Raw genomic sequence first — 22,830 nt, forward strand, 5'->3', positions numbered from 1 at the left:
AAGCTCAAATAAATCGGTTCACTTGGTTAGACGCACCTGTTAAAAGTTTGAAGAAAAAGAATTTGATCGATTTCTAAATTTTTGTTTACGTTTGTATTATTATTTTATTATTTTTTACAGTTTCAGTACTTTGTACAACCTCCACGACTTGAAATGACATCAAAAATTCTATTTTTAAGAGATTCTTAGACCAGGCATCTTTAATCGCGGCAATAAGCTCCTCACAGCTTTCATACTGTTTGCCTTCTTCATAAATTTGACGGGTCAGCCATCCCCAAACGTTTTCTATAATGTTTAGATCAGGTCAGTATGGTGGCCACGCAACAATTCCACATTTTCACTAGCGAGAAATGCTTTTACTACGTGCGCGTTGTGCATCGGAGCATTGTCTTGTTGTAAGATCCACTGGTTTGGTCCAAAAAGCTCTCTTATTGCTGGAAAAGATGTTTCCAAAAGAGCTTTATAAGAAACTCCTGTCATTTTGTGAGAGACAAAAACCAACTCAAAGGCGCCGTAGTATAAAATGGCCTCCCATACCATTACTCCTCCTTTCTTGGAATGATTTCGATTCAAAAAGCATTCGTCTCTGCGGATGTCATAGAAATAAAAATTATACCCATTAAGACCATCTAGGTTGAAATTTTTTCTCATCAGAAAACACCACATTTCTCCAATTTAAAACGTTCCCAATCTGAGTATATATATGTCATTTGAAGACGCGCGAATTCTACCCGAAGTTACTTTCTTGCAGCGTTTAGTGGTGGTTTGTTTTTAGCTTTTTGAATTTCAAGTGTGGAGCACTTAAAATAGCTCGACGAACCGTTGATTTGCTGGCACTTACCCCCGCTAATTGACTGATTTTCATTGTGGAGTGTGCTGAATTTGAGGCAATTCTTATTATTTTTCGCTTCTCGTTCGGTGTTAAGGCTGTTTTTGTCCTTCCTTTATTATTTTTTCCGTAGGTAGCAGGGAAGAAATTTCGAACTGCTTTATCACTTCGTCCTATTTTACTGACAATTTTCCGCATAGAATACCCTTCTGAGTGGTAGGCCTCAATTTTTGCTTTTTCCGACACCGTCAACATATTTTTTATCCATTTTCACTTTAAATACGCGAAAAAAACTTTTAAAATGTAAACTCATTAACCAAATTTATTTGCATTACCCAGCATTAAGAAAATAACTGAATAAATTCGTGCGTCTAACCAAGTGAATCGATTCATTTGAGCTTTTTTTGAACTTGTGGGAAGAAAGAGATCAAAATAACCGTTAGGTGTCTCTTACTACTCTTGAATTTAGGTTTTTTTCCAAGATAATTTAATAACCTTTCAAATAAATGCATTGTTTGGTACTTCATGAGAAAAACAAACAGAAAAACTACAATTTATTGAGGAAAAAAAAGTGCGGCTAACCATGTGAACCGCACCATGTGAACCGCACTGTATGTAAGTACCTTAATAAAATATGAAAATAAATCAGGTATAATCTCAAAATTTTGTATGATATTACGCAAAAAATAGGGAAATGTAAAATAAAAAAGGTGCTTTTTGTGGTTTTACCTGTATATGGGTTTTTCTTAATCCTGTTTTATGAATGAAAAACAAACAATTTCTTTTTTACGACCATTTTCCAGAAAACCCTTTCAGGATAAGTAAGACCTAATAAGAATAGTTTGGTTGTCACTAAAATATATAGATAACAAAAAATGGAATCATAAGTCATTATTAAGCTGTTGTTCATTGTGCAAGCTGTAAGGAATAAATAAAAAGAAATTAACATGTCACAGTTTGTTTTAAATTACACTGTTTTGTGTGAAGTTCTAATTAAAAGTCTTAATTTTGTAGAACCGTTTCTATACGAAGAGTATCCTCACTGGAGCGAAAATGATATTTTTTAATAACATCAGAAATTAAAAAAAAAATTCTTTTCTTAATTTAAACGAATATACTTATAAGCAAACCAAATTTTTTGAAAGGTATACGGACTGGTTAAATATTGAATTTGTGGTTAAATTGGAAACTTAATAATAACATAGACGTTTTATCTGATTCTACTCGTGGTAGACCAAACAAAGATTTTACATCGTGCACTGACCGAGCAAAAAGATATAAAGTAGATAAACGGAGATCTTCTGTATCACAGGATCTTATAAATACTGCACCCTGCTTTTAAGGAAGTAGAAAAAAATCGAATTCAAGCTAAATTCTTCAAAAAGGCTGGTATCAAGGTTGACACTGTAACAACAAATGACGGCAATACATCACAAAGATTTTTTGAAAATCCGCTTCTGACTGCAGAGATCACCAAAATAGATTCAAGGTTGATAACAAGACTTTCAGACATATTAGAAGTAATTTGCTGCAATTTTTCAATTGATACAGACAAATTTAAGGTTTATTCCGAAGAGACAGCTAAATTGGCGATTTCGTTATACCCTTGGTATCACATGCCTACAACAGTTCATACAATCTTATGACACGGAGCAGAAGTAATACAAAGTGCATCCTGCCATGATCATGATATCATCTGATCCCTTTATAACCAAATTGAGGCCGAAACCAAAAAAAAACCTTCCATTGAGTGAAGAAGTTCTTGAATTAATTAATTAATATTTTTGTATGACTTTATCATTTCTCTGCCGCATCAAATTTGCATTTCTAAAACTGAATTTAGGAAAAAAGATACCGATGTCATTTACACGGCTAATAAATGCCCTCGATTTGTGAAGGGTAATAACAAAACAAAAAAAGAGGCTGGGATGCGACCCACACTGATAACTTCCCATCCCGTCTGTCGATTTGTCTTGCTTAAAAGTTTGTGTATATGTACTCGTATCAACTTTTATATAAAAATTACTGAATATCGAAAACAATATTTTCTGTGAAATTAAAAAAAGTTTGAAGCCACTATTTTTAATTTTTGAAAAGCTATTTGAGTCGAAAGTAAATTTTTACCAAATTTTAGTATTGTTTTTTTTAGAGTTCTATTTTTTGTAAAAAAAAACTGTCAATTCAGTTTTTTCAAAATTATATCGAATGTTGAAAACTATATTTCTTATAATATAAAATTAGTTTGAAGCCAATATTTCAAATTTTTGAAAAGATATTTGAGTCGAAAATCAATTTTTACGAACTTTTGTTAATTTTTTTTTAGGTTTTTAATTTTTTGTACAAAAACTGTCAAATCGATTTTTTTCAAAATTTTACTAAATGTTAACAACAATATTTTTTGAAAGATAAAAGTAGTTTAAAGCCAATATCTACAATTTTTGAAAAGATATTTGAGTCGAAAATCATTTTTTAACCAACTTTTATACATTTTTTTATTAGATTTTTATTTTTTGTAAAAAAATTGTCAATTCGATTTTTCTCAAAATTTTTCAGAATGTTTAAAACTATATTTCTTATAAGATAAAATAAGTTTGAAGCCTAAATTTCAAGTTTTTAAAAAGATATTTGAATCGATATTCGATGTTTACCAAGTTTGATTAATGTTTTTTTTAGAATTTTATTTTTTATAAAAAAAAACTGTCAATTCGATTTTGCTCAAAATTTTATCAGATGTCAAAAACATTATTCTTCGTTGCACAAAATTGTTTTGGAGTTGAAATCAAATTTTAGTCGTAAAATTTTGGAGGTGACAAATTTTTTTTTAGTTTTTTGATTCATAAAAAAAATCGTTAATTAGATTTTTTTTCAAAAAATATACTTCTTTGATATCGCGTTACAATATATTATAGTACGTTCTCGATTATCGCAACTAATTAAAATAAGGGTGGTTGCTATGGCCGAGGTTTTTGCAATAACTGAGTAAATATTTTGTTAGGCTCAATTCGAGATGCCTTGTTTACAACGGGCTTGTGGTCAAAATTTTTAAATGATCTTGGGTTTACAGATTTACCGATGACGAATAGCTTAACTTTGTGTAAACCGGATGCGTTCGTGCAGGCTAGAAACGTTATTCTTTCTTTGCATCTGTTTCGGCCAGGAGCTGTCGATCCCTTAAAAGTTACAAGGGTTTTGTTAGGCATAGGTCGATAGAATAACCCAGACTCATCGGCGTTATAAATTTGATTGGGAGTCAAATCGAGCTCTCTGACTTTTTCCTTAAATTTAATAAAGAATGGATCTAAAAGCTTCGGTTTGTTTGAAAGTTTTCTCAACAAATTTTCAACAGGCGAATTCCGTCTTTTCTTAAAATTTGTCATCCAACCATTGCTCGCATTAAAAGATCCTGGCCTCTCTTTAATTTTTTCATGCAATGAGCACGCTTTTGTTTTCAGGACCTCTTTGGAAATTGCCACATTTTGCTTTCTTTGATTTAGGAACCACTTGTACAAAGCCTTTTTTATCTTAGGGTATTCGCCACCTTTTTATGTGATCCTCCTTCCTGGTCCACATTCAGAATTAGAAACAAACTTTCTTATTGCACCCTCTTTTCGTTTTATTCTGCTGACTGTAGATTTATGAACATGATACTCACGGCATAATGATTTTATTGAAGCTCCTTAACTAATTTTTTCTATAATTTCACTTTTATTTTTAATTGAAAGTTTCACAATTTTTTTAGGAACACCCATTTTTTCCAAACACAAGCGACTCACAGAACAAAATTCAATAAAACTAATGAGACCATTTTGCATTGTTCAGATACATAAATGTACATTCATACAAATTCATCGTACCCATTTCTCAAAAGTAGCAATAAAATAACTGCCGAGACAAAATGTAACGCAACAGACAAAAACAAAAATAGTTAGGAATCTGTGGGATATGCATTTAAAAACAAAAGTTGCACTTATCGAGTCAATTTTTTTGAAGAGTTGCGATTACCGTGTCAATAATGATAAAAATTGAGCTGTTGCGAAAATCGAGGAGTTGCGCGAATAGAGAGTTGCGTTAATCGAGAGCGTACTGTATATACAATTTAATTCAAGTCTCTTACAATATATTATATAAAATTTAATTCAAGTCTCTAGCGTTTTTGGTTCGTACGATATTTAGGGTTAACCAAAATTGTCACCTTTTTATCAAACTGCTATGGTATAAAAACCACCCACACAATTTTCTTGAGAGCCCTTTCTGTATCTTTCTGCCTTATTATCTGTATAACAAAATTTATTTGAAATCGATATCTCTTCTGGTTCTTGAGCTATGGACGACGAAAAAAACGTACGGACGTACGAACGTACGGCTGTGTTCAAAATAATAGGAGTGCTTTTACAAAATTTGCTCAAGTGTTTTTTTACCATGTGTATACTGGTAATCAGCCCATTTCTCTACCGGTAAGTATAACGGGACATTAAAGATGATAAAACAATGAACTGGTTTGGAATTCATAACCGTTTACATTTGTAACCAGAGATCAAATGATCTTTACTCTCAATCAGGCTGTTCAAAATAATAGGAGTGTGAGTTCTATTGTACTTAAAAAAAAATCAAAAACTTAAAAAAAATAAACAGTAAGTAACTAAATTAAAATAGAAATATTAAATAGTTGGAATATCGAATATCTAAACAAGTTTGGTTATTTAGTGGGCCGAGGAAAGCTTTGCACCGACGAAAAACGGGAAATCATACAAAAGTTGCGTAATGAAGGAAAAACGTATAAGGATACAAAGTTGATGTTGGGGTGCTCTGACCAAATGATCGCCAATGTTGTAAAATATGAAAAAAGTCGATGGAAACGAGTGAAAATGACGATCGACGTATTGTTCGCTACAGCCAAAAGGATCCTTTTGCGTCCTCTAAGATGATCCAGGAAGATCTAGGACTGGCAGTAAGTAGCGTAACAATAAGAAGGCGATTGTTGGAACACTAATCTTTTCGCTGCCGATGCTTACAAAAAAACATGTAGCCGCTATTTGCAAGAAGCCATGCTAATTGTCCTGCAGAGAAATGGCGAAACATTTTGTGGACTGACGAGACCAAAATTGTTTTATTCGGTGGAATTGACTCTAGGCAATACGTCCGACGTCCAGAAAATTCCGAGTTTAAGCCTCGGTACACCACTAAAACGGTAAAGCATGGAGGTGCTAAAGTGATGGCATGGGGCAGTTTCTCATATGCTGGTGTTGGCCCCATACATCAAATCATTGGTACGATGGACCAGCGCGTTTATGTGGATATAATGTCCAGTGTGATGCTGCCTTATAAGAGTTGGAATATGCCGGTTAAATGGGTTTTTTAACAAGACAACGACCCGAAACACACCAGTAATTCTGCCAAGGAATGATTTCGGGTCAATGGGGTTGAGGTCATGGACTGGCCAGCTCAGTCGCCTGACCTCAATCCCATAGAACATTTATGGGCAGATGTGAATAAGGGTGTTTCTCGACGAAGACCCTTGAATTCGAGGCGGTTGTGGGACGCAGTCGAGGAAACATGGAACCAAATTCCAGTTGAGCGTTGTCAAGCCCTTGTGAACTCTATGCCACACAGATGTGCAGCAATAATAAAAAACAAATGATTTTCCACAAAATACTGACAAAAAAATCTTAATATTGAATATTTTTTTTAGTTTTTTTATACTTTATTTTGTTTACTCCTATTATTTTGAACAATTCGTTTTGGCTTTATTTTGATTCATGTTTTTACTACCTTATTTGTTTTAAACAAAGTAGTCTTTAAGCATAATAATAAAAGACTGGATTACCTATTTTGTACAAAAGAAAAAATAAATTTAAAAAATTATACAACTTTTGAGTCACGATTTAATCTAAAAAGAACAGGCACTCCTATTTTCTTGAACACAACTGTACATACACACACACGCACAGACATCTTTCTAAAAATCTTTTATTTCGACTCTAGGGACCTTGAAACGTCGAGAAATGTCAACATTTTTAATTTGACAAATCGGACCCATTACAATAACTTCCTATAGGAAGTTAAAAAAAAAACTAAATTTCTTCTAAGGTGATCCCCTCTATTTGTCAAAAAAAAAACTTAAACTGAAATAATTACATAAATAGTAACACGAAAAAAGTTCCTTTTCGTCAATGTTTTATTATTTACAATATTTTGATCACTTTCACTATTTTTTCTAAACCAAATTTACGTGTTGTAACTCTTTTACCCATAAACTAAAAACATAACACAAATTAGATTTTTTAACTCGGATAACAAAAAGCGTATTGTGCACATTGTTTTCAAAACTTTAAATAACCGTTAAGACTTCAGAAAAAAAAGTGTGATTCCACGTATAAGTTCCTTGTTATTTTAGCCGGCTACTGGAGCTTCCCGGCCCTACATGCTATAACCCTTTACTTGTATTGTAGGTTTTTGTCTTAATAAAATATTGTTTTGATTATTTTTTTTAAGAAAGTTAAGTTTTTATCAACTTTAAGGTTTTTACAAAAATATAAGTGCCGCATATTAAACATTGTGTAATTTTTTTCTAATTCTCTGGCTTCTACCTACATTTCACACTTCCAAGCTTTCAATTCGGTTAGCTTTGTCGTCTAAATAGCTCTTTTTTGCATAAAAGACAAGCAGTTGTTGACACAAAGGTATCACCTGCTTGCGATATTCAAAAACAAAACTCAGTTAACCAAACCAACAGTAAATAACAACGCAACAACATTCTTACAACCAGCTAGTTGTTTTGTTCGGTGAAAGGCTGCACTTTTGCACTCATACTTCCTACAGGTTAGCAGTCAATAGCAGCTAGCAGCCCACTGCTTCAAATTTACCACCTGCAAGCTGCAAGTAACAACAATAATAATAACTCTGCTCCTGCAGCGCCCGCCGTCTTTACTTTTTAAAATAACACAATACCAGCTTTTGTCGATCATTGAACACTGACGTTCAAGTTACCGTAGTCGCAGCCGTTGTCGTTATCGTTGTCGGAATCAGGTCAGGTTGGCAAAAGGAAGGCAATGGTGAAGGAGAAGAAAGAAAAGGCTAAGACAAGCCCAAAAGGCCGAAGCCGAAACCGAAACAGAATTTAGAAAAAAAAACAACAAACAAAAACGACCAAAAGTGCCCAAAGAGTTAATAAATTGCAAGAAAAAAACAAAAGAAAAAATAAAAAAATATAACGGAGTAACGAAGAAGTGAAAGCGAAAGTTTTGTTCTTTCGTTTTGTATTTTGTTGCCATTGCCATTTGCCACATTTATTTCGCAGCAGCAGTTTCCAGTGCCAGCAACCAGCAACTAGCAAGAGCAACCAGAAGCCAGCCCCTCGCCCTCAGCCAACCAAATTCCTTCGTCTGCCATTCGCATTCCCGCTCCCGAATGACAGACCAAAGACTAAACCTCCGCTCCAGCGCCAGTGCGACGTACATACAGATACAAGTAGTAGGTACACAGCACCTCTGCTCTCCTTCCCCATTCTCCCATACACAACTTATGTAGATTTATCAAAAATTTTATCAGCTAGGTATGTACGTGGCGAAATTTGGTTTATATATTTAGAATTCTATTACCTCTGTGTCGTATAAGTGATATTTTTTTTTTGTTTTTTTATTTACCTTAACTTTTACAGTTGTATTGCCTTCGAAGGTGAATGCCTCCAGATTCGGTTTCAATTCCAAGTCATAATGAGACGGCAAAACCGATTTTGGGAGACGTTCAAACACTTTCTTCGACGACATATTTTCCGGACAATCAAGTTCTTGATTCGGTGCGATTGGATTTAGCTGATTTTTTGACGAATTTACACTCGAAGCCGACGAAAAATTCTGGCTAAAAATATGATGAAATGAATTGAGGATTTTTTTGACACCCGTGTGTGACAGCAGAAAAGCGACAGCGAGGCAACGAGAACGACCACTACTCTCTAACGGAACAAATGCAACTGGAAGTGTTGCTGGTGGAATATTTTCGCGAACTTTGAATCTGATTGGTTTTGGTTTTGTGATGTTTCGCAGAGAAGAATGGTGTCGGCGGTGTGTTGCAAGGGATTTTGATTTTGGAAAATTTAATTTTATTTGCGAATTGCAATTGGAAATGGAATCCGATTTGAGTTTATTTTGATGGTGATAATTATTTTGTATTAAAGAAGAGCACAATGCTTTTTGATGCGTGATTCTAAGATTTTCTGCAAGTAAATAAATGTTTTTGTTTTTAGTTCAAAGTGCATGCAACATTTTATGCATTTCGCAGTTTATACCCGGTTCGTAAAGGTTAGTAATTTCGACACAAAATTTATTTGCAATAAAAAACAAGTGGCAATGGTGGCAATTACTTAATGATTACTTTATTAAATGGGCTCTACCTTGTGTCCAGGGAAATAATTGTACTTTTGAATTGATATTGTTTAAGATTCTGTACATTTTATTGAAAAAAGTTTATTCAAGTCGATGCAAGGCTAGACACATCAAAATCCACAGATATTGAAGATCTGTTCAGTTTTATATTCCGAACTGGAACCAAAACAACAAATTTTTTCATGTTTGGTTCACGGTAACGTTTAAGCTGTTCGGTAGATGTGTACTCAATTGATACCCCGTCTATATGTAGCATAGTTAGCTAGAACTGAATAATAATAGAAATTCATGTATTTAAATTACTAAATAAGCCAAACTAAGTTAAAATAAATTGATTGTGATGCAGTGCAAAAGGAAAAGGAATAAATAAAAAATGAAATAGAAGTAAACTTTGTATATTAATTTGTATAGTACTATCATGAAGCACAAAATTTTGGTACGAAAGGCGGACCATGGGGGCGCTGCCTGTACGAAAATTAAGTGTGGAATCTAAGAGCGACTGGAAGTATAAAAATATTGAAATAAATAAATAAAATAAATTACTCAAATGTAAACAAAAATCAGTCGTTGCCAACGTTACCTGAGATTTGTTTTATTCATACTTATCAATGTATAGAAGGTATGCATATACAATACATTTAGTTGTATGTGTTTTAGATTTGTTAGCAGAAAATTGTATTCATTTGATTTTAGATTTTGTATTTTTGTGAAATCTGAAAATTTAAAAGCAACGTTTTCAAATTTCAGTTTTGATACAATGCTACGTTGCCATATTTTGAATTTTTCCATAGCAAATACATTCGATGTAGGTATTTTTTAAATTTGTTTTTTTTTGTTTGTATTGAAATGTGGGTAGTGGGTGGGTAGGTAGCAGAAAATTATGTATTAAGGAGGTTGGTGTGTATGAAGCTGAATTGTAAGGACTTAAGTCGTTTCGTATTTGGAGTTAAGTCATGACTCAAGCTAGAATAAAACAATCAACTTAAAGGGCCAACGCGTTGAGTCTATGACGTCATAAAAACATATAAATATTCTGTGTCAACGCACGCACCGTTCACAGCGTCAATGCTTAAGATGTTGAATATCACACGATTAGACAAAATAATATTTATTTAAGCTAACGATATTTTTATTTTTTAAGAATGTTAAAATTGGTTCAGTGTAAGCATATTACATAACTATTATGTAGTTTTAATTGTAGATCTACAAATGACGTCTTTTTTACGTCAAAGAGTCAACGCGTTGACCGTTTACGTTGACCTTCTAATAGTAGTTTCAGACTTTTTTCTTTAATACTTTGCAGTGCGAAACAACTGTGTTAAAATTGGAAAAAATGAGAATTTATGCATGTTTACCTATTTTAAAACATATTTTTCTATATTTATCCTTTTGGAGTTGAAAAAGGTATATGAATAAGTACGATAGTATGTCCTTAGGTTGGCAAGTTGTTGCGTAGATAAAAATGTAGGGAAGTTTCTTGGAAATAATTTTGTTAAGTTAATGTATTAAACCTAAAAGGTAACAAAATCAGTTTAGGAAACTACTATTTTCCTCACCCTCACTTTGGTTGCTTCAAAGAACGGACAAATGGCTAAAGATTACTACACTATCTTCTTCTTGCTTTTTGCGTTCTTAGGAAAAAGGGCAAATGGTTTTGGCTTGTCAGGTGTAATTAATTATTTAAGTAATCAAGTTACAAAAATGACATTCTAATTTTAAGGAATTTAATTAAGGAATAAAGATAAAAAACCTTAACATTGAAGAAATACACATCAAATTTCAAATCAAAATTAAATAATTTTTTTATTTCCCACAAAATCTTTGTCAATTTTAATCTTCACCTCAATTACTATTGATTTATTTCTACGGTGCTAACATCAAATTAACGAAAAAGAGTTTTTAAATAAGTGACCATTAAAGCTGTTATTTTAACATGAGTATATTTTCAATGTAGCGGCTTGGACGCAACCCGCACTGATAACTTCCCATTCCGATTAACTACTTAACTGTTGGATTTTAATAAAAATTAGGTAAATGTGGCAAATAATATTTTCTGTGAGATAAAACTAATTTAAAGCCCATGTTTTTAATTTTTGAAATTGTATTTCAGTTAAAAGTACATTTTTACCAAGTATCAGTATTGTTTTTTTTATATTTTGTACAAAAACTGTCAATTAAATTTTTCTCATAATTTTACCAGATGTCAAAAACATTATTTTTTGTTACATAAAATTGTTTTGGAGATAAAATCATTTTTTGTTCGTACAATTTTCTAGGCGAACAATATTTTGTTTTTCAGTTTTTTTGATTTATAAAAAAACGTTAATTGGAATTTTTCAAAAAATATATTTCTTTGGTATCGTCGTGAGATATTTAGGGTTAGTCAAAATATTTACCCTTTTTTCAAGTTACTATGTCAAAAAACCACCCATGCAATTTTCTTGAGAGCCCTTTTTGCATCTTTCTGCATTATTATCTGTCGGTATAACAATATTTATTTGAAGTCGATATCTCCACTGATTCTTGAGCAATGGATGACGAAAAAAGTTCCCAAACTTACGGATGCACGAACGTATGCATATACGTACACGCACAGACAACTCTCTAAAAATCTTTTATTTCGACTCTAGGGAACTTGAACGTCGAGAAATGTCAAAATTTTGAATTTGACAAATTACAATAACTTCCTATGTTAAGTTAAAAATGTTCGCACTATTATTAGCATGGTTGAAAAATATTTGTCTCAATTGAAAATGATTAGAAAAAAATAGGGAAAACCTTAATTTTTCTAATTGGCAACCACAAAATGTTTGTATTCTAATTTTTCTTCTATTTTTTGTCCTGTGTGTTTTTTTTAAATGATTTCATTGCCAATCAACCAATCAAAAAATCAAAATAACAAATTATACAAAATATAAATAATAAATTATAACAAAAATTTATTTTCATTGACTCCCTTGAACTTTCGCTGAATTTGTATACATTCTTCTCTATCTTCTGTTTTTTTTATAATAATCTGGAAATTTATTATTTTATTTGGAATTCTCGCTCATTTTTACTCCCACCCCAATACATTCCACATGCAAAACATGTGGAACGAATTGTTTAGGAAGTCGTAAGAAGATGTCAGGTCGAGCGTTTCTTCTTCATGATAGTACTATTCAATTATATATACAAAGAAGTAAATCACGTACAAGCTATTCCTTGCATGTTTCTGACGTTTGTCCTTCTTTTTTAAATTTGTTTTTCCTAGTTTGGCTCCAGAAGGGTATTTCCCGTAGACCCGTTATTTTGTTTTAAGTTTTCTCAACAACTAAAATATTTTTTCTAAAAAAGCTCTTATGCTGTTTGAATCATTTTTAATGACCAAAAATGTCATTGTTTTTATTTTCAATTTAAAGAAAAATGTCTTTAGACAATTGAAAATGGGTCATCATTTTTTAACAAAATTGAAATGCAAGACGTCTAATAATCAGTCCAAAACTCAAAAATTTACCAAAAATATTTAAAAAAAGAGTTTAAAAAAATTAATTTTTTTTGAGAAATTAGGATAGTTGTGAACAGCTTTTTTTGGATATATGAGCGAGTTCATGCCAGGGGCGTCTTTAGACTTTTGAGGGCCCTGGGCCCCATAGGATTTGGGGGCCAATAAAAGTAGGGATAATATATTTTTGTAATTCTTTAAGTTAAAAAATCATTTTGAAATTAATTTTTTTTTTTAATATTTAAACATTTTAAAAAGAAATAAAAAACAAACATAAAACAGATATTTTTTGTATGCTTTTATATTTGTTCTAAATTTACCTCTTAAAGTTGAACATTTTTCTTTATAAAGGGTTAGGATTTTCATGCATTAGTATTTGACAGATCACGCGGGATTTCAGACATGGTGTCAAAGAGAAAGATGTTCAGTATGCTTTGACATTTCATCATGAATAGACTTACTAACGAGCAACGCTTGCAAATCATTGAATTTTATTATCAAAATAAGTGTTCGGTTCGAAATGTGAAAATCTGCTTTTTTATCGACAAATTTTGTTCAGCGATGAGGCTCATTTCTGGTTGAATGGCTACGTAAATAAGCAAAATTGCCGCATTTGGAGTGAAGAGCAACCAGAAGCCGTTCAAGAACTGCCCATGCATCCCGAAAAATGCACTGTTTGGTGTGGTTTGTACGCTGGTGGAATCATTGGACCGTATTTTTTCAAAGATGCTGTTGGACGCAACGTTACGGTGAATGGCGATCGCTATCGTTCAATGCTAACAAACTTTTTGTTGCCAAAAATGGAAGAACTGAACTTGGTTGACATGTTGTTTCAACAAGATGGCGCTTCATGCCACACAGCTCGCGATTCTATGGCCATTTTGAGGGAAAACTTCGGAGAACAATTCATCTCAAGGAATGGACCGGTAAGTTGGCCACCAAGATCATACGATTTGACGCCTTTAGACTATTTTTTGTGGGGCTACGTCAAGTCTAAAGTCTACACAAATAAGCCAGCAACTATTCCAGCTTTGGAAGACAACATTTCCGAAGAAATTCGGGCTATTCCGGCCGAAATGCTCGAAAAAGTTACCCAAAATTGGACTTTCCCAATGGACCACCTAAGACGCAGCCGCGGTCAACATTTTAATGAAATTATCTTCAAAAAGTAAATGTCATGGACCAATCTAACGTTTCAAATAAAGAATTGATGAGATTTTGCAAATTTTATGCGTTTTTTTTTTTAAAGTTCTCAAGCTCTTAAAAAATCACCGTTTAGTTGATTTTTGACAATTTGTATTGGTTTTTGGTTCATTTCTGATGTTTTATATTTTTTATTATAATTCTATTCAAGTTAATTTCCCCATATTAAAAATATTACTATTTTTCGTTCCATTAAGACTTTATAATTAGCAACCGGATTCTGAATTTTGGCACGCGCTTCAAATTTATCAAATTTCTCTCTAAGATCATTTATGAAAGAACGCAGTGAACAATGAACAAATGCATCAGGCGGAGGATTGGACACACCCAGTTCACCCACAATCATCTTCTCACCACCCATTTGCCACCTCTTCCAACTCAATACCCATCTGACCATCAACCATTTAACTACAGACTGCCCGAAAATCAAGGAAAATTTTAAAAAACTTTTTAACTATAACCTAAAAAATCTCCTTTTGGTTCCTTCCGAACAAAACATACAAAATATTTTCAAAATTTTAAAACCTTTAAATCTTTATCAGAATATTTAACACTTATTTATTATAAACCCTTGCGGAGTGGTTGGAGTAAGTCCGGCCTATTACTCTTACTCCGACCGCCCCCTGGCAGCTGGCAAATTTAAAACATCATAACCTTCAAAAACACTAACTTAATCATTACAACTAGAAGCCCTGGTTGCTTTTAGCTTTTAAGTATTGTTTTGTACATTTATGTATAGTTCAATAACTAATAATAATAATAATAGTGAACAAAGCATTTGGCATCAATTTCAATCGTTTCTTTTTGAAGGCTCTTGTTGGTTTTAGGAATTCTTTCTAATATTGTGCCCAAAATTTCTGTTTAAATGAGCAGCTCCATTTTTTACATTTTTTTAGACAGGCTTATCGCTTCGCTGTTTGTGTCTGGAGCTTGCTCTGGATCTCTAGAGATACTTGTCCAGGCTTCAGTAATTTGCTTATAACCATAATGGAGCGCGTTAACTGCATCAGCTAGTGCAAACCATCTTGTTTCGGAAAGGATTTTAGGAACTCTTTGTGAACCTTAACATTCATTCAATTTATTCCAGCGATTGGTAGAAGCAGAAAAAAGTTGTATATTTGTTGAACCACTTGAAAAATCTTGTTGCCTCCTGCACACAACCAGCCACATGAAGGCCTACTAAGTTAAGAGAATGCGCTGCACAAGGTACAAAGCTAGCAAATTCGCACTTCTCCTTTAATCTTGCTTGCAAACCAGAATATTTTCCTAACATATAAGACGCATTTTCATAGCTTTTTCCATTGCAAACCTCTTTTAAAATATCAAGATTTTCCAGAAATGTCAAGATTGTCGATATAAAGCTAGCATCACACTACCAGTGAATTCACTGACAACTGACAGGCTGTGACGTAAAAATTACGTCACAAAGTCGTCAGTGTGGTTGCGCGTAGTGTGATAGCCAGTTTTGGGACGTCAGTGAAGTATGTCAGTGCACTGACGTGTTCACTGACAAGCCGAAATTGCGTCAGTAACTGACACGAAAAATGGCAAGTGTGATAAGTAGTCACTGACACATGGGACAACTGGCAAACTTTTTTGACAAGAGCGTCAGTACACTGACAGTGTCCCATCACTGACAACCCATGTAATTTCATGTGCTGTCAGTGTTGAAATCCTGTCAGTGAACTGGCAGGTTTTTTTGACATTTGCATGCTTTCTGCAGGAGGTTTTATTTATATAAAATGAGTGAAGGCAATAACGTGGCTGATTCCGAAGCATCTATTAAAGCCAAGAAGCGGGCTAACAGTGAGAGGGCTATGAACCATAAGTGGATATCAGGAGACGTGTCTAATAGAGCATGTGGAAAAGCGACCACCGCTTTGGAACTTTGGATCAAATAAAAAAATAATAAGCATTTTGAGCCTATCTTTTGATGAATGCACCGGACGTACCTCTGTAAATAGTTGTAATAAAGACTTTCAGCGTTAGGTGGTGCGTTTATAACCACATGCTTTCCGTCCACAGCACCAATACAATGAGAAAATTGCCATTTGTCCCAGAACTGCTTTGCCACCGCCTCCCACTCGACTTCATTTTTTGGAAAAGGCTTCTATTTAAACGACTAGGAAAGTTATTATTCATCAATTTGTATCGCCAGTCGCCAAATTATTGACAAATCATTATTGAAACAAACCTTAAAAAATCACCCACAAGAATCTTGTAAATGGCATCGAGGACTTCTAATGGACTATAATGGCAGAAATAGTTGGTTGGGCTATGCGGAAAAACAGTCTCAGGGAATTAAAACTCTCGCCGTTGGTCAAGTAACGCAGAGTGGTCAAGTAACGCAGAGTGAGTGCGAGTCGTGCTTCCGCTGAATTACTTGCCGGAATTTGGATCGGCTTTTGCAATATGTGGCTTTACTAAATTGAGCAAATAATCGAACTTTTCGCTCGACATGCGCATTACATTCCGATATAGTTCCGGCTCTTCTTCCCGTAATTCCATGAGCAGCTTGGCACAAAACCCTTCCTTTTCCCTGCGCTTCAACCATTTCTTCTGCCAAACTCTACGCGGTCGACGCTTTCTCCTGTCGTCATCATCGTCGCTGATGCTTTCCAACACACAACCCGCCAAATAAACCATCGTTGCAGTTTCTGTCATCTCAAACAATTCTTCTTCCAACATTTTTACGCAGTCACAGTGTTATGCGTCCACACAATGACTGACAACATAATATAAACAAAAACAAGAAACTGACAGCCACTGGCTGTTGATATTCAGTGCTGCCAGTATAGTGTGATAGCAAAACTGCTCACTGACCCAATTTCATGTAAATTTCACTGACGCCACTTGCCAGTGTTATATGCCAGTGAATCATGTGTCAGTGTAGTGTGATAGTCAGTTTTTAAAGCGTCAGTTCACTGATCGACTTGGAAAAAAATTCACTGACTAGCATCAGGTGCCAGTGAGTTTTGGGACACACCGGCACGGGCCTGTCAGTAAGTGTGATAACCTTTTTTGCTCAACTGACGACTGACAAGCAATTGCTTCACTGGCGTTAAAACCACGTCAGTTTTTGTGACGTCACTGCCTGTCAGTGGTCAGTGAATTCACTGGTAGTGTGATGCTAGCTTAAGAAAGGTTGGGTCAACACTTAAGGTAAAATATTTTGTCGATCTAATTTCATGTACAATTTTCACTAGGACTTGTTTTCCCTGTTGGAGGACTTCGGTGAAATTTTGTTTGTAACTGTCAAAAATAAAACCATTACATCGCAAAGCATCGCATTTAAATGGCATGAGTTGAATTTTGTAGGAGAGAAGTTCCGATCAGCTCATTGGAAAACTATCTCGAAGCAAAACGTCCCCAAAAATTCCGCTCCGATGGTTACCTCAATACTTACTTACTTAAGGTGGCGCTACAGTCCGGGGCGGACCTGGGCCTCAACCAACAAGCGTCTCCAGCCAGCTCGGTCCCTAGCTAGCTGTCTCCAGTTTCGCACGCCAAGTTGGTTGAGGTCCTCTCCCACCTGGGTGCGCCACCTGAGTCGCGGTCTTCCTCTACTGCGCCGTCCCTCGGGATTGGATTCGAAGACCTTCCGGGCTGGAGCGTTGATGTCCATCCGCTCTACATGACCTAGCCATCTAAGCCGTTGGACTTTGATTCTGCTAACTAGGTCAGTGTCGCTGTACAGCCCGTACAGCTCGTCGTTATATCTTCTCCTCCATTCTCCATCTATGCGTACGGGACCAAAAATCGCCCGAAGAATTTTTCTCTCGAAGCATCCTAAGACGCTCTCATCTTTCTTTGACAGGGTCCAGGCCTCAGCGCCATAAATGAGAACCGGGATGATGAGTGTCTTATAGATGGTGATTTTACATGCTCGAGAGAGGACTTTACTTCTCAATTGCCTTCTAAATCCAAAGAAGCAGCGATTTGCAAGAGTTATTCTTCGTTTGATTTCAGCGCTGGTGTCGTTGTCTGCATTAATAGCGGTGCCTAGGTAGACAAAGTCATTAACTACCTCAAAGTTATAGCTGTCCATGGTGACGTTTTGTCCAAGACGTCGTCGTTCAGTGTCCTTTTTTGATGACAGCATATACTTGGTCTTGCCCTCATTGACCACTAAACCCATCTTCTTCGCTTCCTTCGCAATGCTCAAAAACGCTCCACTGACATCACGCTTTGATCTTCCAATTATGTCAATATCATCTGCGTATCCGAGTAATTGGATGGATCTTTGGAAGATTGTGCCTCTAGTGTTTACGGTTGAGTTTTGCACAATTCTTTCCAGAACGATGTTGAAGAAGTCGCATGACAGTGCATCGCCTTGTCTAAAACCTTTTTTGACATCAAATGCATCGGTAAGATCTTTTCCGACCTTGATAGAGCAGCGTGCATTCTCCATCGTCATTCTGCACAAACGGATAAGTTTGACAGGGATGCCAAAACTAGACATTGCTCGGTAGAGCTCTTCCCTATAGATGCTGTCATACGCGGCTTTAAAATCGATAAAGAGATGGTGGGTATCGATTTGAAGCTCCTGGGTTTTTTCCAAGATCTGCCGTAGTGTGAATATTTGGTCGATAGTGGACTTTCCTGGTCTGAAGCCACACTGATAAGGACCAATCAGGTTGTTGACGAATGGCTTCAGACGTTCACATAATACGGCAGAGAGGATCTTATACGCAATGTTAAGGAGACTGATGCCTCTGTAGTTGGCGCAGTTTAGAGGGTCTCCTTTCTTATGTATCGGGCACACTATGCTGAGATTCCACTCATCGGGCATGCTTTCTTCCGACCAAATTTTGCAGATGAGTTGGTGCATGCTCCCTACCAAGTCATCGCCTGCTGCTTTGAATAGTTCGGCGGTGATGCCGTCAGCTCCAGCAGCTTTGTTTGACTTAAGTTTAGATATAGCTATCTTCACTTCGTCAAGGTCGGGTAGGCGGAATTGTTGATCTGCGTCGCCGAGGTTGAGTGGTTCTATCTCCCTTACAGCGGAGTTCGGTTCGTCATCGCCGTTATATAATTTGGAGAAGTGATCTTTCCATATTCTCAGCATCGACTGTGGTTCTACTACGATGTTCCCTTGATCGTCTTTACAGGCTTCGGTTCGTGGCTGGTACCCTTGGGAGGTTTTTTTTACCTTTTGGTAAAACTTACGAACCTCATTCCTGTTGTGACATCCCTCTATCTCCTCGATCGCGCGCTTCTCATGCTCTCTTTTTTTTCGTCTAAGAAGCCGGTGTTCCTCTCTCCTCTTCTGCTCGTAGAGCTCGCGAGCAGCTCTAGTCCTTTTGTGCAGCGCCGTTTTGTATGCCTCTTGTTTCGCTGCGTGCGCTTGCCGGCATTCGTCGTCAAACCAGGGGTTTCGCTGTGGTGGCCGTGTGAAACCTAGCACTTCAGAGGCGGCATCTCTGATGGCTGCAAGGCAATGTTGCCACTGGTTTTCAATGCTTAATGCAGGAAGCATAGGACTCCTTAGGAGGTTACTAGAGACTCGATCGGAAAAGGACATGGCAGTCTCTTGCGATTGTAGCCGTCTAACGTCGAATCTTCTCACAGTACCTCCTTGTTTTGGCTTGGATCGGGATATCCGTAGCCGTACCTTGGCTACAACGAGGTAGTGGTCCGAGTCAATGTTGGCCTCTCGGAATGTTCGGATATCCTGGATACTGGAGAAGTGTCGTGCGTCGATCGCAATGTGGTCAATCTGGTTGACGGTTGATTGATCAGGAGATTTCCATGTCCCCTTGTGGATATTAAGATGCGTGAACTGCGTACTAGCTACCAGAACGTCTCGCCCCGCAGCGAAATCGACCAGCCTGAATCCGTTGTCGGAGGTGGTGTCGTGCAGGCTGTATCTCCCGATTATGCCACCAAAGATGTCTTCTCTTCCTAGCTTAGCATTAAAATCTCCTAAGACAATTTTAATGTCATAGCCAGGGCACTGCTCATATGTCTTGTCCAAGAGCTCGAAGAACATATCTTTGGTGTCTTCATCTTTCTCCTCTGTTGGGGCATGCGCGCATATTAGGCTTATGTTGGCGAATTTAGCCTTGATGCGGATTGTCGTGATGCGCTCGCTCACACTGTTGAAACTCAAGACTTTTTGCCTGAGCCTAGTTCCAACAACAAATCCACACCCAAATAGACGCTGTCTTTGTTCTCGGTAGCAGTCGCCGTAGTAGATATCGCAGTCTTTTAGTTTGCGTTTACCCGGTCCATCCCATCGCACTTCTTGGATGGCTGTAATATCTGCCTTGCAGCAGTTTAGGGCTTCCGCTAATTGTTCGGCTGCACGTGGTCTGTTAAGGGACCTAACATTCCACGTACATATCCGAAGTTCGTTGTCCTTATTTCGTTTGCGTGGGTTGTCAACAGTGAATCCGTCCGTATCCGAGGCTTGTTGTTGCTTCGAAACTATGATGTTTTTACGTGGCCAGGAAGTCACCCCGACGGCACAACCCCCAACCTGGAGGGCCAGATCCTTAGTATAACTCCAAGGAAGGGGAGCCGGATGAACCGCTCCTTATAGGCCTGGGCTCCGAATATGTCGAAGAAGCCCTATAAGGTGTTCACTAAGTAGTTCGACCTTACTGGAACTGTAGACGCCACCGTTGATTCTATCTCGAGAATTCGTCCGCTGCCGCCTGGATAAGGAGAGGTGCCTTAGTGGAAACACCTCTCCCCCCCTCTCTCGTTTGCTGCCCCCAACAACTTTCCACTGGGGTTGGAACCCAATCTCCAGTTGAGGTACTAGGCACCCGATGTTCACCGCGGGGAGGTGAGAGTAGGAGTTGATAGACAGAGGTGGGTTTTGAGAAAAACCTGTGGACGGTTACCTCAATAGGTCCGAATAATTATCTCAATTTAAGAACGAGGGAACATTTATTTCTATTTTAATTTAATTTACAAAGTTCACGCAATTTTGACAGTTCTTCAATGTTTTTTTGTAATTAAGGGTACGTGGCAAGTAATTACCATGAGTATCTAAAAAAATGATTTTAGACAATTATTATTGTTATTTATGATTCTTAGTTTCAACAATACAGTAATTCAGTAACTTAAAAATAGGTGAATTGTAAAGTATGCTCTTTTTAATTTCAATTGTGGACAATCATTTAAATAATATTTCTTACGTAAAATTTGCTTCTATATGTTCATATCAACCACTCGGCGAAACTTTCAAAATTTGTATAAGATTTATGTTTTTGAAGAGTTTATAAATGTATTTATTTCAAATTTTCGTAACTATTTCGTTGGGGGTTCATGCCAAAGTGTCGCATGTTGTTGTTGCATACATTTAATTATCTCAATGTAATCCAGACCTTAAGATATTTTTCTACAGAAACATACCTTTTCCGATCAATATTTTCGAACAAAACCCTTCTGTCAATTAAGTTTCGTCGGGTCAATTCACAATTTCCCATAATTTCTTCGTTATAATTGGTCGATTGTGAATACACAACACCGTGTCTTTGAGCAGAGCAAAAAAGGGAAGTTTTACGGACGTCGAGTTTTTTTCCAAAAATAAAAATTATTTAAAATGATTTCGAGGGCCGCATTACTCTCAGGTAAATAATTAAATATTTATACTATTAAGCAATAAGCAATTGAAAACAATAACTAACAAGAATAGAAAGATATTTTACAAAGAAAAAAAAATATATATTCAGCCATGGTTTATGTAATCACTGACAATTTTTCTCCAACTGGAAAACGTGTGTAGAGGAACCATATTAAGTTTTTCTTATTAATATTTTACAGTCCAAAGACCAGCTGCTCTCATTGCTTCCAGGGCCGCTGCAACTGGAGCTTCAGAGCAGTTCAAGAGGCCAGTACGTCCAGAACACCCTGGCAAAGTCCGTTTGGGATTTATTCCAGAAGAATGGTTCCAATTCTTCTACAACAAAACTGGTGTCACCGGTCCATACACATTCGGTGTAGGTCTGCTCACCTACTTGTGCTCCAAGGAAATCCTTGTCATGGAGCATGAATACTACGGTGGTTTGTCATTGGGTATCATGTGCATTATTGCTGTTAAGAAAATTGGTCCAGCAGCTGCCAAGTACTGCGACAAGGAAATCGACGTAAGATGTTTTTATTGATATCTTTTTTTGTGGGGGATTTATTAGTGTTATGAATTATTTTGTGTAGAGGATCGAAGCCGAATGGAATGACGGTCGTGTCAACGAATTGAAGGTCCTCGCTGACGCTATCGAAGACGAGAAGAAGGAACAATGGCGCGCCGAAGGTGCTCTGATGCTCATTGATGCCAAAAAAGAGAACGTTGCTCTTCAATTGGAAGCCGCATTCAGGGAACGTGCCATGAATGTCTACACACAAGTAAGTTTTTTGCATTTTTTGACTTATAGCAAATGCGTATTGTAAATTTTGTATCTTAATTTAAATTTAGGTCAAGCGTCGGTTGGACTACCAAGTTCAATGCCGTCACGTTGAAAGACGTATCAATCAGAAACACATGGTTGACTGGGTTGTCAAGAACGTCCTCAAGTCCATCACACCCCAATCAGAGAAGGAAACCCTTAACAAGTGCATTGCCGATTTGAGTGCACTTGCTGCCCGTGCAAAGTAATTTACTAAGCACAGTCACGACGAGTGAACTAATAAATTATATTTTGGATGTAAAACATCTACGCATTAATTAATATACAAGAAATAAAAAATCAATTCCAACATTCACGAAAGAAGCCATTATTTTTGTTTAGCTAAGAGTGCAGGGAGGGACCATCAATGACGTCGCTCACTTTATATATTCGCGAATCATTAAAGTGAGTGCTCAACTGAAATCAAAAAGGGAAATCGCACAAGTTTCTAGTCTTTTGTTACTTTATTTGGTAACGCCTAACGGTTCTCGTTATCACTTCTATGTTTCTGTTTGTCGTCCTTGAACCTTTTTGCAT

The 22,830-nt window shown here is 36.3% G+C and overlaps 2 protein-coding genes across 2 annotated transcripts in view; one reads left to right on the top strand and one right to left on the bottom strand.

The window, feature by feature from the left end:
* LOC129944556 (puromycin-sensitive aminopeptidase) overlaps positions 1 to 9,336 on the bottom strand; it is a 28,735-nt gene extending 19,399 nt beyond the window's left edge. The window contains exons 1-2 of the mRNA XM_056054077.1: positions 9,219 to 9,336; positions 8,473 to 9,041 (exon numbers count right to left, since the gene is read on the bottom strand). Coding sequence (XP_055910052.1) covers positions 8,473 to 9,041; positions 9,219 to 9,276 — 627 coding nt within the window. The 5' untranslated portion in view covers positions 9,277 to 9,336. The remainder of the gene's footprint in view (positions 1 to 8,472; positions 9,042 to 9,218) is intronic.
* An 11,982-nt stretch (positions 9,337 to 21,318) lies between these two features.
* LOC129945379 (ATP synthase subunit b, mitochondrial) lies at positions 21,319 to 22,617 on the top strand. The gene is made up of 4 exons (XM_056055099.1): positions 21,319 to 21,480; positions 21,674 to 21,996; positions 22,064 to 22,252; positions 22,323 to 22,617. The coding sequence occupies exons 1-4, from the start codon at positions 21,453 to 21,455 to the stop codon at positions 22,500 to 22,502; spliced, it is 720 nt and encodes a 239-aa protein (XP_055911074.1). The 5' UTR covers positions 21,319 to 21,452; the 3' UTR covers positions 22,503 to 22,617.
* Positions 22,618 to 22,830: the final 213 nt, after the last annotated feature.

The sequence above is a fragment of the Eupeodes corollae genome, chromosome 2 (genome assembly GCF_945859685.1).
Source record: "Eupeodes corollae chromosome 2, idEupCoro1.1, whole genome shotgun sequence".
NCBI classification, from domain to species: domain Eukaryota; kingdom Metazoa; phylum Arthropoda; class Insecta; order Diptera; family Syrphidae; genus Eupeodes; species Eupeodes corollae.